Source organism: Arachis hypogaea, chromosome 8 (genome assembly GCF_003086295.3).
Source record: "Arachis hypogaea cultivar Tifrunner chromosome 8, arahy.Tifrunner.gnm2.J5K5, whole genome shotgun sequence".
Classification (NCBI taxonomy): Eukaryota; Viridiplantae; Streptophyta; class Magnoliopsida; order Fabales; family Fabaceae; genus Arachis; species Arachis hypogaea.
In genome coordinates, this window is record NC_092043.1 from 42,700,661 (window position 1) to 42,720,841 (window position 20,181).

General features: G+C 31.7%; 5 protein-coding genes and 1 long non-coding RNA gene across 6 annotated transcripts in view; 3 read left to right on the top strand and 3 right to left on the bottom strand.

Annotated features, from left to right (window-relative positions):
* LOC140174740 (protein FAR-RED ELONGATED HYPOCOTYL 3-like) overlaps positions 1 to 1,172 on the bottom strand; it is a 5,435-nt gene extending 4,263 nt beyond the window's left edge. Inside the window, exon 1 of the mRNA XM_072200246.1 lies at positions 1,158 to 1,172. Coding sequence (XP_072056347.1) covers positions 1,158 to 1,172 — 15 coding nt within the window. The remainder of the gene's footprint in view (positions 1 to 1,157) is intronic.
* Positions 1,173 to 3,758: 2,586 nt separating this feature from the next.
* Positions 3,759 to 6,724, top strand: LOC112705388 (uncharacterized). Its single transcript, XM_072200247.1, has 8 exons — positions 3,759 to 3,987; positions 4,770 to 4,903; positions 4,979 to 5,056; positions 5,132 to 5,170; positions 5,262 to 5,320; positions 5,963 to 6,376; positions 6,454 to 6,533; positions 6,620 to 6,724. The coding sequence occupies exons 1-8, from the start codon at positions 3,898 to 3,900 to the stop codon at positions 6,722 to 6,724; spliced, it is 999 nt and encodes a 332-aa protein (XP_072056348.1). The 5' UTR covers positions 3,759 to 3,897.
* On the top strand, positions 6,476 to 8,608 carry LOC112708451 (uncharacterized). Its single transcript, XM_072200103.1, has 6 exons — positions 6,476 to 6,533; positions 6,620 to 6,748; positions 7,406 to 7,537; positions 7,622 to 7,725; positions 7,811 to 7,904; positions 7,995 to 8,608. Exons 4-6 carry the CDS (start codon positions 7,640 to 7,642, stop codon positions 8,226 to 8,228), a joined length of 414 nt encoding a protein of 137 aa, XP_072056204.1. The 5' UTR covers positions 6,476 to 6,533; positions 6,620 to 6,748; positions 7,406 to 7,537; positions 7,622 to 7,639; the 3' UTR covers positions 8,229 to 8,608.
* A 1,135-nt stretch (positions 8,609 to 9,743) lies between these two features.
* LOC112705389 (protein FAR-RED IMPAIRED RESPONSE 1-like) lies at positions 9,744 to 13,472 on the bottom strand. Its single transcript, XM_072200248.1, has 5 exons — positions 13,440 to 13,472; positions 11,448 to 12,555; positions 10,185 to 11,188; positions 9,963 to 10,010; positions 9,744 to 9,866 (listed from the first exon to the last, which is right to left on the bottom strand). The coding sequence occupies exons 1-5, from the start codon at positions 13,470 to 13,472 to the stop codon at positions 9,744 to 9,746; spliced, it is 2,316 nt and encodes a 771-aa protein (XP_072056349.1).
* Positions 13,473 to 15,135: 1,663 nt separating this feature from the next.
* LOC140174618 (uncharacterized) lies at positions 15,136 to 16,053 on the top strand. The gene is made up of 2 exons (XR_011864354.1): positions 15,136 to 15,493; positions 15,932 to 16,053. It is a non-coding gene; the product is annotated as an uncharacterized lncRNA (long non-coding RNA).
* Positions 16,054 to 18,342: 2,289 nt separating this feature from the next.
* On the bottom strand, positions 18,343 to 18,936 carry LOC140174741 (uncharacterized mitochondrial protein AtMg00810-like). Its single transcript, XM_072200249.1, has 2 exons — positions 18,699 to 18,936; positions 18,343 to 18,617 (listed from the first exon to the last, which is right to left on the bottom strand). Exons 1-2 carry the CDS (start codon positions 18,934 to 18,936, stop codon positions 18,343 to 18,345), a joined length of 513 nt encoding a protein of 170 aa, XP_072056350.1.
* Positions 18,937 to 20,181: the final 1,245 nt, after the last annotated feature.

The following is a 20,181-nucleotide window of genomic DNA, read 5'->3' on the forward strand; positions in this document are numbered from 1 at the left end:
GCTCTTTTTCTTTAGCTGAACATTTACATAAACACAAGTTATGTTAAATTATTATCTCTTAAATAAAATATGTTATATATTTTAACATACATAAGACAAGTATTATGAGTAATCCATAACTTTAATTTGAAAAGCATTTTATACATCAGGTATTAGACTAGCCGTATGTTAAAAGCATTTGAAAAGCATTTTATGTTGAAATGTCATTATCTGACCAATTCTACTCCTTTTGTGTCATATTAAAATAATACACAATATTAGAAAAACAAATTCAACAAGGTAACTCAACAGTCTATTCACCCATCAATCACATCGATAATAAAAAAATTAATGTCACATCTAACACTACAAGCACATATGACACATAAAATCGTAATTATGTCTATGCCATGCTATGCATGAAACATATTACATATCCCTATAAAATAACACAATACATATATTTATTAATAACTCCTAACAAAATATCATTCGTGTACTTTCTATTAGACCAAAAATAGAAATAACATAATAAAAAAATACTATCATAGAATATTTTCATCTGATCCACTACTTTTTTAATAAATTAAAAAGATACAGGCATATTTTATGAATAACAAAAGTTAAACCATTATGGAATAAATCTATTATACTAGATCAAACTTAAATTTATCCGAACACAAAAGTAAATACACAGTAAACATATAATCCAAATGTTCATGAACGATAATCATTCATAAGAAAATTGCATTGTTATAAGAGGGCGCTAGGGGCCAGTAGTTTTCTAACTTTTGGGCCAGCAAACAACCAGCAATACTAATTTTATACCTCAAACAAAATAAAGCCCAAACTCATAAAGAGAGCGTGTATTCACGCTCCTTTACTACCTCTCTTCTTCTCCCCAAAAATTTTAGTCTCTCCTCTACACTCTTGCACGCCATTTTTGTTGCTCTCAACGCTGGAGCATGCTCAACACGAATCAGCATTCTTGAGCTCGCTGTTCATCTCAAGTAGCGTCTCCAATAGCAGCAGCGTTACTCTCTGCAACATGCAACAGCATCTCTCAGCTCTCTATCCATTCTTCTTCGTTTCTACTAATGCGTGATGCTTCTTCAAGATTAATGTGAAGGTAAATGAGTTTTGATTTTTGTTCATTTATTGCTTTCTTCAACTCTTACCTTCTTGCTGTCCATCATTCTGTATCCATTCAAAACATGCAACTAGAAATTCATAATAACACCCAAAATATTACTCAATGTTTCCTGTCTTTCATGAAAAATCTTTAAATACTCTATAATAAAATTTCTTTTGATTTTGATTTTGATTTTGATTTTGATTTTGATTCATCATTAAGTTATTATCTCAGTTGTTACTAGAGGTTTGTTGTGGTAGAGCTTTGGAAATTGAAGCTGAAGTTTAATATGATAAGACGCAGCAACACCATTTTCATGAATAGATTGCCCACCACCTGTTTGAGAAATTACCGCAGCAACTCTATAATAACTCTTCTCTTCTTCTACCTTTATTATTACTTTTGCCAGTCCATTTTGTCCTTGGTATGCTCCTGGATGTTGGTGGTTTCTGGTCAATGATTTATTTGCTGGCATGAATTATTCATGTGAGTTATTTTCATATGATTAGTTCTTATCGCACCTCATTGATGTCAATTTTAATAGACCACCTAAATACATTGTTGTTGATGCTATTATATTAACTAATCATACATAGAAAAGCAATCTCTGTAACAAGAATTAATTGCTTGAAGATTGATGAATTGAATCAATACATGTATATGAAAATCATAATAACTTGGCTGTCAACCAATATTAGCTCTCAGAAGAAAATAAAGCTATATTCAAAAATACTTTCATGGTTATCCCTTTATGCATAAAGTCAATTAAATTATTTTGTGTTTAATATGAACTATGAAGGAAGGAACAGAAGACTTCAAGGCTTAGCTACTGCTATCCTAAAGTTGTGGGAGAAGAGTCTTATTGCAAAAATTGCTATCAAGTTTGGAGTTCGAAATACTGACAATGAATTGATGGCCAATGAACTAAAGGCAAGTTTGATAGACAATCTATTGTTCAGTATATGCAAGTTTCAAGACATCATAGACTAAATAGGTATATGTTGAGCTTGTAAAGACACTTTTTCTTTAGCCTGAACACTTAAGCTTCCAGAATGTTCTGGAGTGTCAAAGGTTAAACATATGACATTTAATTTATAAATCTTTAAAAAATTCATTAAGTTATTATCTCATTTGTTAGTACAGCTTTGTTGTGGTAGAGCTTTGATAATGGCTACTGCATAATTGTTACTAGCTTTTTAATAGTATGTTTCTTAATAACATGCAGTGATTATTTGAAAATGGAAAAAGATCCAGATATTAAGATGCCGCGAAGAAGTACAACTACAAAGAAATCTGAAGCAGGAACTAGAAGGAAAATGCCGAAAACTCTTGAAGAACTAGAATCTCGGATATGAACCAATTAAAAAGGGGATTTTGCACACTTTACTCAGGACACTTTGCACCCATCTGAATGAAATTTTGTACACACTTTAATGAGAATTTGCACACATTATTCAGCATAGTTTACACTAATATAATTGTTTTTTGCACACATTTTTCGAAAGTTTGCACCCACTTTAATTTGATTTTGCACACATCAATTTTGCCTAAAGTATACATGCCTAGATATAATTCCTATCAATTTGGATCCTCTCACCTTAACTTTGAACATCAACACATGGCATGAGCACGACAGGACCATGTCCAAATGTGGCTGCTTCCATTTATGTATGTTGTGTCTAGTAGATATATCCCTAGGCTTCTCTCTACTACTAAATGATGGGATAATGTTAAATCATACTGTTACTTACATGTCTTTGTAACTGTTTAGTGGGTCGTTTTTATATTTTTGGCTGGTATATGATGTGGGTTATTTAATTTGTACACCATAGGGGAAATATTGCATATGCTGCATGCTGGGATTATTAACTTGTACTAAAAACTACTGACCCCTAGCGGTGCACACATCAATTTTATAATTTGCACTCACTTTAATCAAGTTTTGCACACCTCACTTGCACAGTTTGCACTCAGTTTAATAAAATTTTCATATATCACTTAGCATATTTGCACCCAGTTTAATAAGATTTTTTTACTTTATGTTTGCAGAAAGTAATAGAATGTCGTTGTTCTCCTGTTTCGGTTTTCACAACGATAAATTCTCTTACAAAAGAGCAAAAATTGAAGTTGATAAAATGGGATTCTCATCCATGAAGGCTATTCAAGATTGGAAAATTGATAGGCGGTTATTCCTCGCACTTGCTAAAGCATATAACACAATAACAAGCAAACTGGAATTAGTGGTGGGGATATCGATGTGACAACAGACAAAATTGGGTTAGCTCTAGGATTACCTTCAATTGGTAAAAGTTTTCCAAAGAAGAAGATTGGACTTCAGAGCAAAAAAGATTAGTTGCCCCATTCAAGTCTGTGACAAACCATGGTTACAAGAAGTATTACATTCAAAGAATGTAATGTTTAACATCCAAAGGGAGAGATTATTTTAGGAGAGCATTTACAATGTTCATTATTAGCTCATTTTTGCACCAACAAGTAGCGCTGTCACATCCCCAAAGCACTTACGTGCCATTGTTGATGTAGAGAATATACAAGATACAATTGGGCAAGATTTGTGCATGATGAGCTTATGAAAGGGGTTCAAAAATTCAAGGAAAAAATACATTAAGTATTGATGGTTGTCTTTATGTTTTGATGGTAATCTGTCTAATGTACTTATCCTTTTTTTCCTTTTTTCATTTCTTTTTTGATGATAATCATTACATTTATTATTTTGCTTGTAGATTATCTATTACCACAAAGACACATTTGGAGATAAGGAAAATTATATGGGGCCTCCACCACCATGGATTGCTTATTGGGATAAAGAAAAACTTGCAAAGAAGTTGACACAAGAATCATCAAAGCAAAGGCCAACGGTTTGTTTTATTTATTTTATCATGTTAATTCGCTTCTTTTTTTTAAAAAAATTGATGATTGCTTATAATATCCCAGAATTCTTTCTATTAATGAACCCCTTAATGCACATTTTAAGTTGAATTCTTTTCACTTCTAGTTATCAGCTACGTTTTGTTTATCTAAGAGGAAATATATTAATTAGGTTTGATCCTTTATGTGTTCTTGTGTGATGTGTGATGTGTGTGTTGTTTGAGATACATACAACTGTGTTGAATTCCTAATTGTTGAAATCCTGATATCTATATAGAATGCTCAAATGGCATAGTTATAGTTATGATATTGCCTCAATTTTATTCTAAGTCTTATATTTGCATGCCTTGTTTTAGAAGTTAGTAAAATGACATTCTAAGGTTGTTGAGTGCAGATGTGGATTAGTGAGTATAATTGTGCTATTTTGTGGTGTGCTTATTAGTGAATTAGTGTGTAGTTATTTGGTCTAAAGATTGAATGCAGTGTGATAAAAGAAAAATAGTGGCAAGTTTGGTGCAAACTGCAGAGAATACAATTACAATGGTATATAACAAAATTGAAACTAAACTGGATTTAATATGTAATCTATGTTTTTTATTTTCAATTTTTAATTCATGGAATGCTAGTTATGCTACAACTCTTCTCCGTCGGCAAATGGAAAGCATTATAAGCTAAATATTAATTTCTAGTGAACTGAACCTTTTCTGGATTTTTTTTCTGTTTTGCATAATATGATGAGTGTATAATATAATCTGTGTGATTATTATTGTAGGGTATCGTTACCCTTTTAGTTAAGCAAGGTGGTGTTGATGCTAAATTTGCAAAGAATACAACAAGAGCACCAACTAAGAAAAGGGGGGCGAAGGAGCTTAATAAAGATAACACAACGGAAGAAAAGAAAGAAAGGTAAAAAAAATAAAATTTTGGGAAGCCTATGAGTATTACAAACACTCTTTATCACTAATTAAATTTTTTTTATAGATTTGATGAACAAAATAATGACAACAAAATGTCAAAGGAAGATGATAATGTATCAGATGAGCAAAAAGATAAAGAAAGGTAAAAATTAGTTTTGATTTATCTTTTGTAATAAAAGAGAATGTAAAGTAAAATATAGTGTATTCTTCTTTATAGTGATGCAAAGCAAGATGATGAAAAAGAGGTCAAAACAAGGTAAAAATAGTGTATGTGCTTTTTTTATAGTTATGATTTTTTTATTTATTGTTCTACAAATCTTTAATTATTGTTTTTATTGATTTAATAGGGAAGACAAAAAAGATGAAAACAACATGAGATCGCCAATGAGATCGCCTAGCAATATGGGTATAAATTATAGTTCTTAGTGTTTGTTGTTTTGCATTATGTATTATGTGAATATATATGAGATTTTTGTTATGTAATTTTGCACACATGAATCAGCAAGTTTGCACCCTATGTAATGAATTTTTGCACACATGAATTTGATGTTTTGCACCCACTTTAATGCTATTTTGCACACATGAATTTGATGTTTGCACCCGCTTTAATGAATTTTTGCACACATGAACCAGCAAGTTTGCACCCTATGTAATGAATTTTTGCATACATGAATTTGATGTTTTGCACCCACCTTAATGAATTTTTGCACACATGAATCAGCAAGTTGCACCTATGTATGATTTTTGCACACATGAATTTGATGTTTGCACCCACCTTGATGAATTTTGCACACGTGAATCAGCAAGTTTGCACTCCCCTTAATGATATTTTGCACACATAAATCTGGTAATTTGCATTTGCTTTAATGAGATTTTGCACACATGAATTTGATGTTTTGCACTCACCTTAATGATATTTTGCACACATGAATCATAGTTTGCACTCACATTCCTATTATTTAGATTCCACTTTCTCTCTATTTTAAATCTCATTTTTGTGTGCATACATTAATATAATTTTTGTGTATATGTTCTGTTTTATGCTTAGATGATGCAATAAAACCTGAATGGAGAGAAATTGTGCAAAGTGCAGTACAAGCTTTCTTAGAAATAGAAGACTGTGATATATATACACCTTCTCCAGTCAAGAAGACACAAGAACCTGTGGTACCATCAATTCCATCATTCTCCCTAATGATACATGAGAAAAATAAAATAGGGGAAGAAACAAAGGTGATAGATGAGAAAAATAAAATAGGGGAAGAAGAAAAGGTGATAGAGGATAATAAGTTAACAGAAGTAGATAAGGGTAAGATATACTTTTGGGCAACAGACGATAGGTTGAACAAGGATGAGACTTTGTGCATCTTAAAAGATATACCTAGAGCAATGCTTGTTAGGGAGGATATCATGTCAATGTTGCCAAGACATCAGATAAACAATATGGTTAGATTTCTTGATTGTGACATGTTTCTGTTTTTTTTTTATATATTTTATGTGTATTATGTTTTGGAACTAATATTACATTGTAAAATGCAGGTTTTGAATTATATGGTCTTTTTTTCAACAAATTAAGGCCACCTAGCTTTGATGTCTATTGCATAAATGCTTTTGTTTTGGTGTGTATACAAAGTTACAAACTACTTTTTCAGTTTTATAATTGGAGAGTTTAAACTTTATAATCTAACTATTTCTTTATATATAGGGAGAGATGTTCTCACATTGGGGACACTTGATCAAAAGAAAGAAAAAAAGTTATGTACTTCTTCCCGATGATTTTGGAAAGAATGGTGACAGCTTTTTTGAGTAAAAGGAAATTCCAAAACATAGATGGGTGAGTAATTTTTGTTCTCTATGTATTGTGTTAATTTTTTGTTTGTGCCAGAGCTATATTTGCTATGTATTTATTTTGTCGGTGTCAAGCTATTTGTGGATTAATTTCATTCCTTCCCTGTCATAGTTGAAACTTCTCTACCATAGTTGAATCCCTTAAGATTATAGTACTAGACCGAAAATGTTTACCTTTATTTAATTCTGGGGGTGTCTATTTCCTGTGCTCTGCATTTTTTTCAGAACCATGTTTCTATCCACATACCCTGTTATTGTTACCTTGTGTTAATTTTTTTCATTTGAATGCTATTAAATATTTATAATGGAACAGAAATAAAACAGAAATGCTATCCTCTGTTTTTGGACTAATAACAATAATTGGACATATAAAGTTATAGACATGAATATATTACTTAATGCTATCCTCTGTTTTTGAATCTATACTTGATATATGGGCATTGGAGCTTCTCTTTATTTATACATTAAAGTTAGTGATGCCTCCTTTTGTCTCATTTGAATCTGCTGACCCTAATCATGAGAAGTATTTCTGTATCATTTGGTACTTATGGTTTTGGACAATTTCATCATTACTTTGTTAAATTATAAATCGATTTGTTGGTCAAGACTTTCACTTCTAATAAGAAAATATAATATAATGCAGTTATTGGTGCCGTGTTGCTATGACTATCACTGGTGGCTATATGCTTATGACATCTATGAAAAGAGACTTTTTGTCTTGGATTCCTTGTATAAAGAGGCTAAAGGAGATAGGGTGCAGTGAGACATATATGCGGTATAATTTCAATAGTTTTGCTCACATGATATTATATTATGTGGTTTAATAGTTTTATTTATTAATAATGAACCTTTTTTTCAGAGCAAATTGATTCAACAAATGGTCTCGATAGCTGTGCCAAACTATGAGCTACCAAAGAATGACCTGATCCCAATTTATTTGAATCTTCCTAGACAATCAAATAAGTAAGCATAATATTAATTATGTTATATTATAAATAATATAAATGTACATGATAAGACTAACTAAATTCTACAATTATTTTTTCAGCTATGATTGCGGATTGTTTGTAATAAAATGGGTAGAAATGTGGAATCCTAGTAGTATCGAGATTAATGTGTCCAACATGCCAGAATGGGACGAAGTAAATGTTTTTTGTATAGTTTTTATTTTTGCTTTTGATGTTCATGTTTTTTTTTATAATATAAAATCTTTGTGAACATTGTTATTGCAGTTTGAGTGCGTTAATCTAAGGAAGCAATTGGTCATCCAAATGCTTACATCACTTTCAAATGCACTTCTTAAGGATGTTATAAACAAATCAGAGAAATATAGAGTGGTAAAGCCAACTCCAGCTCAATCAAGTCCTTACATAGTATGTAATACTGATGAGTTGATGATTGAATGCCTTGGTTCGGCTGGGAAGGGGTTTAGAAAGAAAACTGTTGCTAAGAAGCGCAGAAACTGAAATTCAATTCTTACAGTTACCATCTCTTTTTAGGGGTTATTGGATATACTTGTTTTCTATATAACAAAGTTCAAGTGATCATTAGATATACTTGTTTTGTAGAAAGGTATTGTTTTGTAGTTTTTACTATATAGTATGCACTCACTTTCTGAATCTCCAAGCTGATTAATTGTCTCAATGAATGTTTGGAGAAGTTCAGGAGTCCATTTGAGCCTTGGCTTTGGCATCAGTTGCGAGAACTAAGTGCATGTTACTTTGTACATTTTTCATTGTGTGTTGCTTTTTTTAGGAAAGAAAGAGTTACACTGTAGCATGTAATGTAAGCAAACACAAGAGAGACTTTTCAGTTTTCAATGAATGAATGATTCCTTTTTTAGCTATGTATGAATCCTATGTGATCTTATATATAAATTGGAGTAGTTATATCCCATGATCTCATTCTCATATCAGGAAGCATAAATGGGGTTATATTACAAACTAATTTTATATCTATAAATAAGTTTAATTTGCACCTATTATAATGAGATTTTGCACACCTTATGAATACAATTTGCACCCGTCTTAATGAGATTTTGCACACCTCACTCAAATAATTTACACTCACCTTAATGAGATTTTGCACACCTCACTCAGCACATTTTGCACCCCAAATGTAATGATTTTTTGCACACATGAATTCGATGTTTTGTATTCAATTTAATGAGATTTTGCACACCTCACTTAGCACATTTTGCACCCAATGTAATGAATTTTTGCACACATAATATCAATGTTTTGCACCCAATTTAATGAGATTTTGCACACATGAATCAGACAGTTTGCACACATGATAGTTTAATTTATCATGTAGAAAAAAATATTGTTTTTAAATAGCAAGTATAACAAATTTATTAAAAATATACATGTTAAATTATTTCAAATTTTAGATAATGAATGTTAAAATTAAGTAAAAAAATTAAACTCTTCTATTTGAAAATAATGACAAAAAAATTTATTATTTAATTTTGTTTAATACTCTGGTCTTCATAGCCAACGGGGACTTTTGTCCCTTACGACTATTTTATAAAAGTAGTTTAATGCTATTACGGGTAAAATACTAGTTACAAACTAATTTTGTACCTATAAACAAATTTAATTTACACCCATTTTAATGAAGCATATATGCATATATCCATAGTTATTTTGCTTACAAATTTCTCCATCATCTTCTAATTATTATTATTATTGTAACTGGTACTTGTTTTAATTTATATAGGAAAGAATCTTGGAAGATGATAACTGCATTTTGTCCAATTGGGTAAGTTAGCAAGCAAGCATTAATTATTATTACTAATAAATGGAATAACAGGAGCAGCAAGCTGCTGTATTGGAGTTTGAAAGCAGTTTGTACACATGAAACTAATCATTTTTATTATTTCTTGTCCAAAATAATAATTGTCTCATGAATCATCAACTAATTGAACTCTTTAATGTATTGCCAAATAAAATTCTTTTTGCTTCGACATGATTTTGCTATCAATCGACATTTGAGAATTGGTATGAATGGATTGAGTTCAATGAGGACATGAATCCTCCCATTGATGCTCCCATTGAATCAGATTCAAATCCCTCATTAACATTGTAGTTAGCATCTTGAAGCTGAAACAATTTAAAAGAAAAAAACAAATATATTAGATCACATGTATAAAATTCATATGTTTATAAATCACAAAAATCACAAACTATTGGATGAACCTGTTCGTTGAAAGGGAGACTTTGAATATCTCCAATATGTTGATTATCCTTTATATACAATAGAAAAAGCTATCACTCAAGTGTAAGTACTAAGTAATAACAGCATGGCTATAAAGTACAACTGATTATCCTTTATATATACCTTAAGGAAGTAGTTTCTACATCTAAAGTCTATTTATTGTAAAAAAACAGCATGGGTAACAAAATAAAATAATGTTTTACCTCTTTTTCGGTTATCTCACTTTTCCTCTTCTTTGCCTCGGTCTTCTTTTTTATCATCTTGTCTTTTTCAGATCCTAACCTATTTGTTGGACGACCCTTAGTGAACACATAAGGAGGGCTTTTAATATATTGAATGCTTATTATACAGCCTCCTACAAAAATGGACAGTGCATCTTTACCACCATCTTTACCACCATCTTCTGATGTAAGCAAATTATCTAACTCATTGGCATTAGATGATGAGTTAGCAACATGCTTTTGACACTCCGCCATAGCCATATCAAGATAACGATGTAAGATATCACTTGTTTCCTTTGTTTGGGATGCAAATTGAGCAACACTGTTCGAATGGGAGCATAAATCATCAAACCTCTCTGTTTTTGGATTCAACAAACTTGGATCATGGCTGCTCTTAATATCACTATGTCTTCGCTTCACAAGTTTGCTCCAACGGTCCAAAATGTATCTTCTTGGAATTTCTCTCACGCGTTCATGCCCTAGGACAACCAAGCTATGACGGCATAATATGCCTCTTAATTCAAACATTTGACACATGTATGTAATATCCTTCATTTCCGCATTGTAGTTAACTTCATAAACCCTCTCTTTAGAAGTAGATACATCCTCCAAAATAGAATAGACTTTAGATGTAGAAACTGCTTTCATAAGGTGCAAAATACAATTTGCTTTCTTTCTAAATTGCTTTTGTACTTCCTTAAACTTTGCATTAGTATAGGCACCTTGAAATTGCTTCTCTATTAAGGAATTAGTGGCACAAGGTATTATTGATTTATAGTCTTCAACATCAGCCTCCCTTTCTTGTTGCTCTTTCCATCCAAGGCAATTGTCATATTGTTTGACAAATTGAATCAACAAGCTCTTGTTATTTATAAATTTGTCAAAATATGAATGCATGCTCTCACTTCGTTGTGTGGATCTCATACCAGCCCAAAAAAAGTTGTCAAGAAAAATTGGAACCCATCGATGTCTTTCTTCATAGATATCTATGTATCATAGTAAACAAATATACATAAAAAAAATTTGTAAGCAAACTTAACAAAAGTGGATGCAAATGTTGTCATAAACATGTTAATAATGCATTGAAGCTTAAAAAAATTAGAATAAGAAAATTGTACTAGAGGCATATTCAAACACATGTTAGAATTCTAGCAAATAGAATATGATGGCCACTTGATACTTTTTTAAATACTAATATGCTAATTCCTATGTGCAAAATATAAAAATTCATGTTTAGAGAAGTACCTGATAGCCACTTGTTATCTTCTAAACCATATTCAATCAGAAAATCTTCCCATTGATTTTGAAAATCATCTTCTGAAATAGACTCCCAAACAATATTATTTAAATCACTTTGTAACTCTTCATATCTCTTGTGTCTTTTGAATTTTTCTGGAATCTTTTTCGTAATGTGCCAAATGCATAACCTATGACGTGTCTTTGGCATCACATTCTCAATTCCAGCTCGTATTCCGAGGCATTGGTCTGTTATAATGCCTTTAGGAGCCTTTCCATGCATACATGTAAGCCAAGCATTAAATAACCAAGTAAACGAGCCTGAATTTTCCTTAGTCAACAAACCACACCCAAGAAGTACTGAGTTACCATGGTGATTAACCCCTACAAAGGAACCAAATGGCATATCGTAACGATTGGTTTTATAAGTAGTATCAAACGAAACTATATCACCGAAGTACTCATATGCTGCTCTACTTCGAGCATCAGCCCAAAATATAGTTTTGAGACGCTTGTTTTGATCAAGTTCAATATCAAAATAAAAATCAGAGTTCATTTCCTTCATCCGTGTAAAATACTTCAACATCTCCCTAGCATCCATTTCTTCCGTAACATTGCGTACCTTTCTGCTGAGATAGTTCCTAACATCTTTTTCCATTAAGTTTATCTTAGAAAAACCTCCTGCTTCACCCACCAATACTTGATATGTTTTGCTTGGTCTCACACCTGCTTCATCATTCCTCTCAATGACTCGACACATGTGCATAGTCATCTCTCTATTACGTGTCAACAGTTTTGCCATCTCTGGATCACAAGGATGTGAATGATCCAAGCACACCTTTGATATAATCCAAAGACCCTCCTTATTCAACCTAATAGAAATTCTTGCAGGGCAATTGTAGTTGGTTCTAGGATTGGTCTTTTCTATTGGTGAAACTCTAGACTTGCGTTTTTCCTCCCTATTGCAAGTGATCATTTGATTCTTAGGAACCTTATTTTTACCAACTCTTCGGGTAAACCTTATCTTAGTAACAAAACCAACGCGCTTAGCATAATTTTGATAAAATTGATTTGCATCTTCAATGGTTCCAAAACACATGCCAACCTTGGGCACATCCTGTAAAAAAATTAGCATACATCAGATAGTAAATCAAAATCTCATTAAAGTAGGTACAAACTATGGTAAGTCATGTGTGCAGAATCTCATTAAACTGGTTGCAAAATGTACAAAAAAGAATGCAAAACAGGACCCTACAACAACAGACTGCATTTGAATGCATCACAAACCCAACCAAAATAAAACAACTACATAAAACACAACACTACCTATTAACTAGCTTAGCCTCACTTTCCTAACCCTTGGAAATTATGTACCTCCAACCCCAAAAAAATCATAGAACATGTTTACTGTTATAGAACAATTACAAATTTGATGCTTCTACTTCTACTTCAGGTTCTTAGCAGCTAAGGTTAGATCAGTTTCATTGAGGATGCATCTTGTCTTATTAACAAGAATGAAGCTACCTATGGAAATTGACAAATCTAAAAGAAAAGATAAAGATTGTGGTGATGTGATTCAGAATCATGAAAGCAGCAATAATAACAACATCATATCAGAAAATTGATGATGTTAATAATAATAGTAAGAAGAAAAAAGATGGATCAAGAGTGTTTTATGGTAGCAGGGCATTTTTCTAAAAACCATTATTCATTACTCAGAAACAACAAACAAGAAACACTAACATTTTTTATATTTTCTGTCTTAGTCATTTCATCAAACAGTTGGTTTGCGTTAATTGTGAATTGTTGCATTATGAAAATCAAAAGCAAATAAGGTATAATTTGAATTCTGTACATTCAATTTAAACTCTGTTATGAAAAAAAAAAACAGCATGCTTTGCAAGCTCAGAAATTCATAATCATAATCATCATTGTGTTCATTGATGCACTATGAAAATCATTACAAAAATCATGAAATTAGAAGAGGGAGAAATTGCTTACTTCAATATTCTGTTCTTCTAACACTGATTCCATGATCAACGGAGAAGAAAATATTATCAAAGAGTAAAAGGTGAAGCTTCAAGCTTTGTCAACGAAACTGCGATCGTAGAAGAGCGTATCCGGCTAGCGGTGCTCTGCGGCTAGTTCCTTGGAGAGGAGCGTGAGAGAAAGCCGTTTGGAATAGCGCGTAAGAGAAAGCCGTTTGTGATAGCGCGTGAGAGAGCCCTAATGTAAAAACGCATGCTGGCTGAATGATGGTTAGATATTGATATATTTGCTGGTCCCTGAGAGTTTCCCATAAAATAAATCGATTTTTTTTAAACCATACAATAATACGTGTCAACGATTCAGAAGCAACTTCACCTGCAGTCGACTGCAGGTGAGTTTCCACCAAGTTTGACACATACTATCACGTATACTTCACTCTTTAGTAATTGATAGAAGGATCGACCGCCTCTTTAAAATCGGCCACCGCCTGAGCTTCTTCTCCCTCCAATTCCTTTTCCATTAGGGATGGAAGGAAAGGAGGCTTGTGTAAATTGAGCTTGAGGCATCAATTGTTGAGATTTTCGGTATTTTTCCATCATATCCTCATGGGTCATGATGAGATTCTCAACTTCAAGCAAGGAATAATGCTTTACTTTGACATTAACGATGCTTACCATTGTTTGAAAATCATCATTTAAGCCTTCCAAAAGAATATCGATATGCTCCTCTGTTGTTAATGGCTTCCAAGTGCAGCAATGGAATCTGTGATGTGTCGAATCTTGTTGATGTAGTCAGAAGCTGTGAGACCGTGTTTTTTTATTATTTTTAGTTGATTCTTGAATTGTTTAATCTGAAATTTGTAGATTTGGCAAAATATTCCTGAATAATCTGGGTCTAGATCTCATAAGCAAATACACAAGATATCATTTTGGGGGTGAATTATGATTTCATAGAGGCTAACATCCATGATATCAGATTCTGATAATCTGGACACCATTGCTTTTAAGTCGTTGTGGTAATGGAGGATCCGGGTGTTTCTATTTATGAAGTTGGAGAAGAAATTCGATCTGCATAAAATTTTATAGACATAATAATCTATAACATACACTGGCATGAAATTATACTAGTATTAGTGGATTCTAATTGTATATAAATATACATACAATAAATGTAAAATTAAACTATTTCCCTATAACCAAATTAATATTTGAGGTAAAATTGTTAATGAGATAAAAATATAATATATACCATAGAAGAAAAGTGGTCATATTTTTGAAATATTTAACTTCTATAAAAAAGAGTATGTTACAATTTGTTTTCTCTCGTGTAATTTTAAAGAGTAATTACAGCATCCTTTCTTTCTTAGCTTTCTCGTCAATTATGCATGAACTCCACATTCTAATTATATTTTTAAGATATTTCATAGACATCATCTTTTTAGTTTATCATAAATAAGCATATGAAATGAAATAGCACTATTATATAATATTGACCATTTTACAAAGTTTGTCAAATTATTTAAAAAAAAATACAGTTTAGCCAAAGTATAAAAAATATAAAAAAAGAAAACCGCTTCATTACAATGAGAAGTTTTTGTTTTGTTTTTTATAGGTAATTTGCAACTCTTGGTACAAAGAGGGGACACAAACTAGGCATGAAATATTTTAATTCTTTAATCATACAATTCCGCTAGAGATGGTAAGCCATATTAATTAAGCCTATGTTAACATGTGATTGCAAGATAAAAAAGAAAAGAGGCTCATCATGGCTAAAAATGGTGCACCACGTTTGGTTGCACTTTTTATAATTGGAGCAATAATTATTTATTCTGCAATTGCTGAATTTCATAAAACCATTTATAAAGATCTTTGGGTTATTACTACATCTTATTATATTGCATTTAAAGTAGAAGACTGTGTCGGATTTTGCAAGACGAATGCACATGACATAAATGAGAGGAACGGGTGCATTAAAACATGTGTTTTTGATGAATGCAGGAGAATCCATTGGAAAGATCTGATTAAGCTTAAACAATGCGTTGAAAACCTTTATGCTAAGTACGTCAGGTACAGTAATGGCAAACATATATATAAGTTGTTGTAAATCTTGTTGAACTTTTGGAACTCCTTGAGTTTATATTATTATTTTACATGAATATGATGTGATATGATAATTTCTTCACTCTTTTATTACGAGTGTTGAGAGATCAATAAATAATTAAAAATAGTATTTAAGTTATTCACATATACGGCATAGATTATTACACTATTTATGAGAAACTTAAATAAGTTGTGGTACTTAAAGTAGTCAATAACAGTATAAGAAATTAAATATTTCAAAAGTATACTTATATATTTATCTTAATTTTGAATTTTATTATAGGTTTAATTATTCTGTTGGTTTTTATAGTTTTGTGAAATTTTTAATTAGATCTCTATATTTTTTCTTTTTAATTGAGTCCTTACACAATTTTTTTTTAATTAAGTCTCTACACTTTTTTTCAGAGCAATGCTAGGGGGCCAGTAATTTTTGTGATTGTTAGCCATCAACTAGCCATCAATGATGATTTGATAGTGTAAGATTGGTGTGAGATTTTATCCAATGGCTCACCTTCCTCTGCTGGTTACATGCTGGCCAAAATTCAACAAAACTGCTGGTCCCCTAGACTTTTCCTTTTTTTATTCAAGTCTCTACACCACTTTTTTTAATTGAGTCCCTATAGAATTAACCTAATTACTACCAAGAGGGATCTAATTTAAAAAAAAATTAGTACAAAGACCCAATTAAAAAAAAAGTATAAAAATCTAATTAAAAATTTTGCAAAACTAGCTCTAAAAACAACAGAATAATTAAACTTTTATTATAATATGTTAACATTGAAATTGAACTATACAGATCCAACAAATACAAAAATATTTATTTAATGTAAAAAAATTAAGAAATGAGTGATCATATTTCTTATTTTTTATATCCAATATTTTTAGGTACATTCTTTTCTTTATTTTCTAATACTTCCATTTGGTAGTTTTACTCACAACTAGACGTGATCACCACCGTATTTTTCATATGATACTAGAAATTATTTCTGTTAGAATGTATTAAAATATTTTTATTTTAATTAATTTGATATTCTTATTAAGAATAAAATATTATGTATTTAATATTTTGATTTGTTATCCTATATAAATAACTCAATTGTAGCTTGTATTATATTTTATACTCTGTAAATATAAAAATCTTTTATAATATGTGACCTTAGATTTTTTAAAAATAATATTATTTCTGACAAATAAGTAAATTTTTATAGTTCTGATCCGCCGTCCAGCGCTTCATTGATCCTTTCTAAGTTTTTTTTGTGAGATCTCGTGGATTTTGTTCTGTTTCAATATTGTTTTGGGTTGAAAGTATGAGAGGTTTTATTAAAGGTAGTAAATTTTGGGGCATGTCTTCACTTGTTCTTTTACATACCAATGTTACACTACACTACATGCTTATATTATTATAGTACAAAGAGTTTAGGAAAGAAATGAAGAATTATTTAAAAAAATATTATTTATTATTTATATTTTCTATATGTAATTATAAAATTCTTACTAATATATAGACTAAGAGTACGCTAAGACTTCATTTGGTTTATGTCTGAAGGCTGAGACACAGACAAAACATAAATATTGAGATAGGCACACATACACAAAGACACGATTAAAAAGTATTGTGTTTGGTAATTATAATAGACAAAGTACACATTATTTTAAAAAGTCTATTTTACCCTTCATATATGAAAAAAATTCATTAACTACATCTCTATCTCTTCATCTTCTTCCATCAACCCTGATTTGTATTTCCAACAAAACTAATTTATAATTTCATTTTCATAATTCAGAGCAAATTCAAATAACAAAACAAAATTTTACATAGATATATATTATTAAGGTTTATGTCAAGAAAATTAAAGAAAGCAGAGAAAAAAAGTGAAATAAAATTTGAATTGCAAAGATGAATGTAAAAATAAAATTATGAATCGTAAAATTGAATGTACTCTATTTCAGTAACTTGTACTCAACCAATATATATACTCGGGATGAAGGTGAATAATAACAAAGACGAAGAATAGAAAAGAGAATCCTTATACGTGGAGAAGAAAAGAGAAAAATGAAGCAAGGGTGAAATAGTATAAAAATATAATTTTATTTGTGTCTTTAAGTAAAAAATTTGTGTCTTGCCTTTTTGAAGAGACACAAATTACATGTATTTTATGGGTATTCATGTGTAACCGTGTCTCTCTCAATTTTGTGTCTTAATAACCAAATAATGAACATGTATACCGTGTCTATGTCTGTGTCTATGTCTTTGTGTCTTGTCTTCAAAAATAAACGCTACCTAAGAGTACGTTCGTTATGGAATAATATCCTAATAAATTATATTAATTTTTTTTCTAATCATCTTTGATATTTTCCTAATTTTTTTCTCTAATTATGATATTCTAATACTCCCTCTACTCAAAGTGAGCAGTGAGATCACCAATACTCAACTTGGTTAGAACTTTAGCAAGGGCTTGTCTTGAAACTGCTTTAATCATAAATGGAAGCTCAATAATGTCATTCTCAATTTTTTCTTTGATAAAGTGTTGATCCACCTCAACATGTTTTGTTCTATCATGTTGTACGGGATTCTCATGTGGTGGAAACCCAATCTCAGTCATCAATTTTCTTATCCACAATACTTCAATTATACCTTTAACGATCCCTCGAAATTTTTTTTGAAAGAAAATAAGCTCAACACACTGAAGTGGAGCAACAGTAGAAACAACAAGTACTTAAAAAATTACATAGAACTTTTTAATTTCCAGTGATGCCATCAACCCCTACGAAAACACTCGTAGTCCATTCGTCGTAACTCAGAATCGTCTTTCTTATTACAAACTCCACATCTGTGTTCTGTCTCTGCGTTTGAAAGAGCTACAACTTTCTGCTTCTTTCTTTTTCAAGTTACCAGTTGTTGATCTTCTATTATTTGGGTTGCCAGCCCAATCTACGTCAATGTATACCTCAACCTTCAAATGACCATTTCTTTTGAAAATGATTCCACTTCCTGGTGCTCCTTTCAAATATCGAACTATCCTCATGGCAGCTTTCATATGATCTTCTTGTGGCTTATGCATAGACTGACTTACTATTTCCAGAGCATAAACTATGTCAGGCCGAGTATGTGATAAGTAAATTAGTTTTTCAATCAGTCGCTAGTACCTTTCCTTATCTACTAGGGTGGTACCTTCTACTATCTTCAACTTGTGATTAATTTGCATGGGCGCATCTATTGGTTTGCAATCCACCATTCTTGTTTCTGCCAGAAGGTCCAAAATGTACTTTCTTTGAGAGATAAAGATTCCTTTGCTGGATCGTAGAATCTCTATTCCTAAGAAATATTTTAGTCTTCCCAAATCTTTCATTTCGAAGTCTGTAAATAGGTTCCTTCTCAATTTTTCAATTTCTTCAGCATCACTTCCCATTATGATCATATCATCCACGTAGATTATTAGGCAAGTGATTAAATCTCTCTATTTTTTCAAAAAAAGGGTATATAATCAGAGTTACTTTGCTTGTACCCATATCTTTTCATGGCATCTGTAAATCTTTCAAACCAGGCACATGGAGATTGTTTAAGCCTATAAAGAGCCCTTTTTTAACCGGCAAATTTCATGTTTTCTAAATCCTCTTGAGAAACCTGGAGGAGCTTCCATGTACGCTTCTTCTTTCAACTCTCCATGCAAGAAAGCATTCTTGACATCAAATTGATGGAGTGGCTAATCTTCATTTGCTGCTATTAAAAACAACACTCTGATACTATTAATCTTTGCAACTAGTGAAAAAGTTTCAGTGTAGTCGATACCATAGGTCTTTGTATAACCTTTGGCCACCAACATTGCCTTGTACCGTTCAATAGTGTCATCTACTTTGTGTTTAATGGTGAAAACCCATTTGCACCCGACTGACTTTTTTCCTGTCGGTAAGATACACTTCTCCCAAGTTCCGTTCTTCTCTAGAGCTTCCATTTCTGTATTCATGGCTTTTCGCCATTCATCTTTCTCATTGGCTTCTCGGATAGTTCTTGAAATGTCTTCTGTTAAGAGTTTGGTGAAAAAAGCCTTTGCAATATCTGCTATTCCTTCTCTAGCCACTCTTATCGGGTATTTTGAGTTACGAAAAATATGTTCTGGTGAGTACCGATCAGGAGGCATCCCTCTGTTTCTTCTTAGAGGAAGAATAAAGGTATTGGGCTCTGGTTCTTCATGTTCCAATAATATACTGTTATTGTTAGTGGCCTCATTAAAAACAGGGAGTAAATTATCAGATTTACAATTAATTATCTCTTGTCTGACATTCTCAAAAGGACTCTCACTGGTTGTATGTACCGAGTTATTTTTTATGTTGAGTGAAGTATGCTCGGTGGCTCCATCTACTTGCTCTGTTTAAACAGTTTTTAGACAACAAAGGTTATTTAGCCAACTTGATGGTTCATTATTGTTCTCCTCCTGAATGCCATATTGGCAGCCAAAATAAAATTCGGATTCTAAAAAATCACAATTCATGGTCACATGAATACAACGAGTGAGTGGATTGTATTACTTATACCCCTTTTGGTGTGTAGCATACCTAACAAAAACACATTTTTCTGCACAAGGATCAAATTTGGTTCTATTGACTTTAGGGATATGAACAAAGACGAAACATCCAAATATGCGAGGTGGTAAGGT

What these genes read in the sequence shown, in the direction of transcription:
- LOC112705388 (XM_072200247.1), top strand. Translation starts at nt 3,898, where the DNA reads ATGGGGCCTCCACCACCATGGATTGCTTATTGGGATAAAGAAAAACTT. An exon ending in ACGGAAGAAAAGAAAGAAAG is followed by an intron (nt 4,904 to 4,978) that starts GTAAAAAAAATA and finishes TTTTTTTTATAG; the next exon opens with ATTTGATGAACAAAATAATG. An exon ending in GCATAAATGCTTTTGTTTTG is followed by an intron (nt 6,534 to 6,619) that starts GTGTGTATACAA and finishes CTTTATATATAG; the next exon opens with GGAGAGATGTTCTCACATTG.
- LOC112708451 (XM_072200103.1), top strand. Translation starts at nt 7,640, where the DNA reads ATGGTCTCGATAGCTGTGCCAAACTATGAGCTACCAAAGAATGACCTG. An exon ending in CTTCCTAGACAATCAAATAA is followed by an intron (nt 7,726 to 7,810) that starts GTAAGCATAATA and finishes TTATTTTTTCAG; the next exon opens with CTATGATTGCGGATTGTTTG. An exon ending in ACATGCCAGAATGGGACGAA is followed by an intron (nt 7,905 to 7,994) that starts GTAAATGTTTTT and finishes TTGTTATTGCAG; the next exon opens with TTTGAGTGCGTTAATCTAAG.
- LOC112705389 (XM_072200248.1), bottom strand. Translation starts at nt 13,472, where the DNA reads ATGGAATCAGTGTTAGAAGAACAGAATATTGAA. An exon ending in TAGAAGAACAGAATATTGAA is followed by an intron (nt 12,556 to 13,439) that starts GTAAGCAATTTC and finishes ATTTTTTTACAG; the next exon opens with GATGTGCCCAAGGTTGGCAT. An exon ending in GTGAGATAACCGAAAAAGAG is followed by an intron (nt 10,011 to 10,184) that starts GTAAAACATTAT and finishes TTGTATATAAAG; the next exon opens with GATAATCAACATATTGGAGA.
- LOC140174741 (XM_072200249.1), bottom strand. Translation starts at nt 18,936, where the DNA reads ATGGGAAGTGATGCTGAAGAAATTGAAAAATTGAGAAGGAACCTATTT. An exon ending in CAAGTTGAAGATAGTAGAAG is followed by an intron (nt 18,618 to 18,698) that starts GTACCACCCTAG and finishes GGCCTGACATAG; the next exon opens with TTTATGCTCTGGAAATAGTA.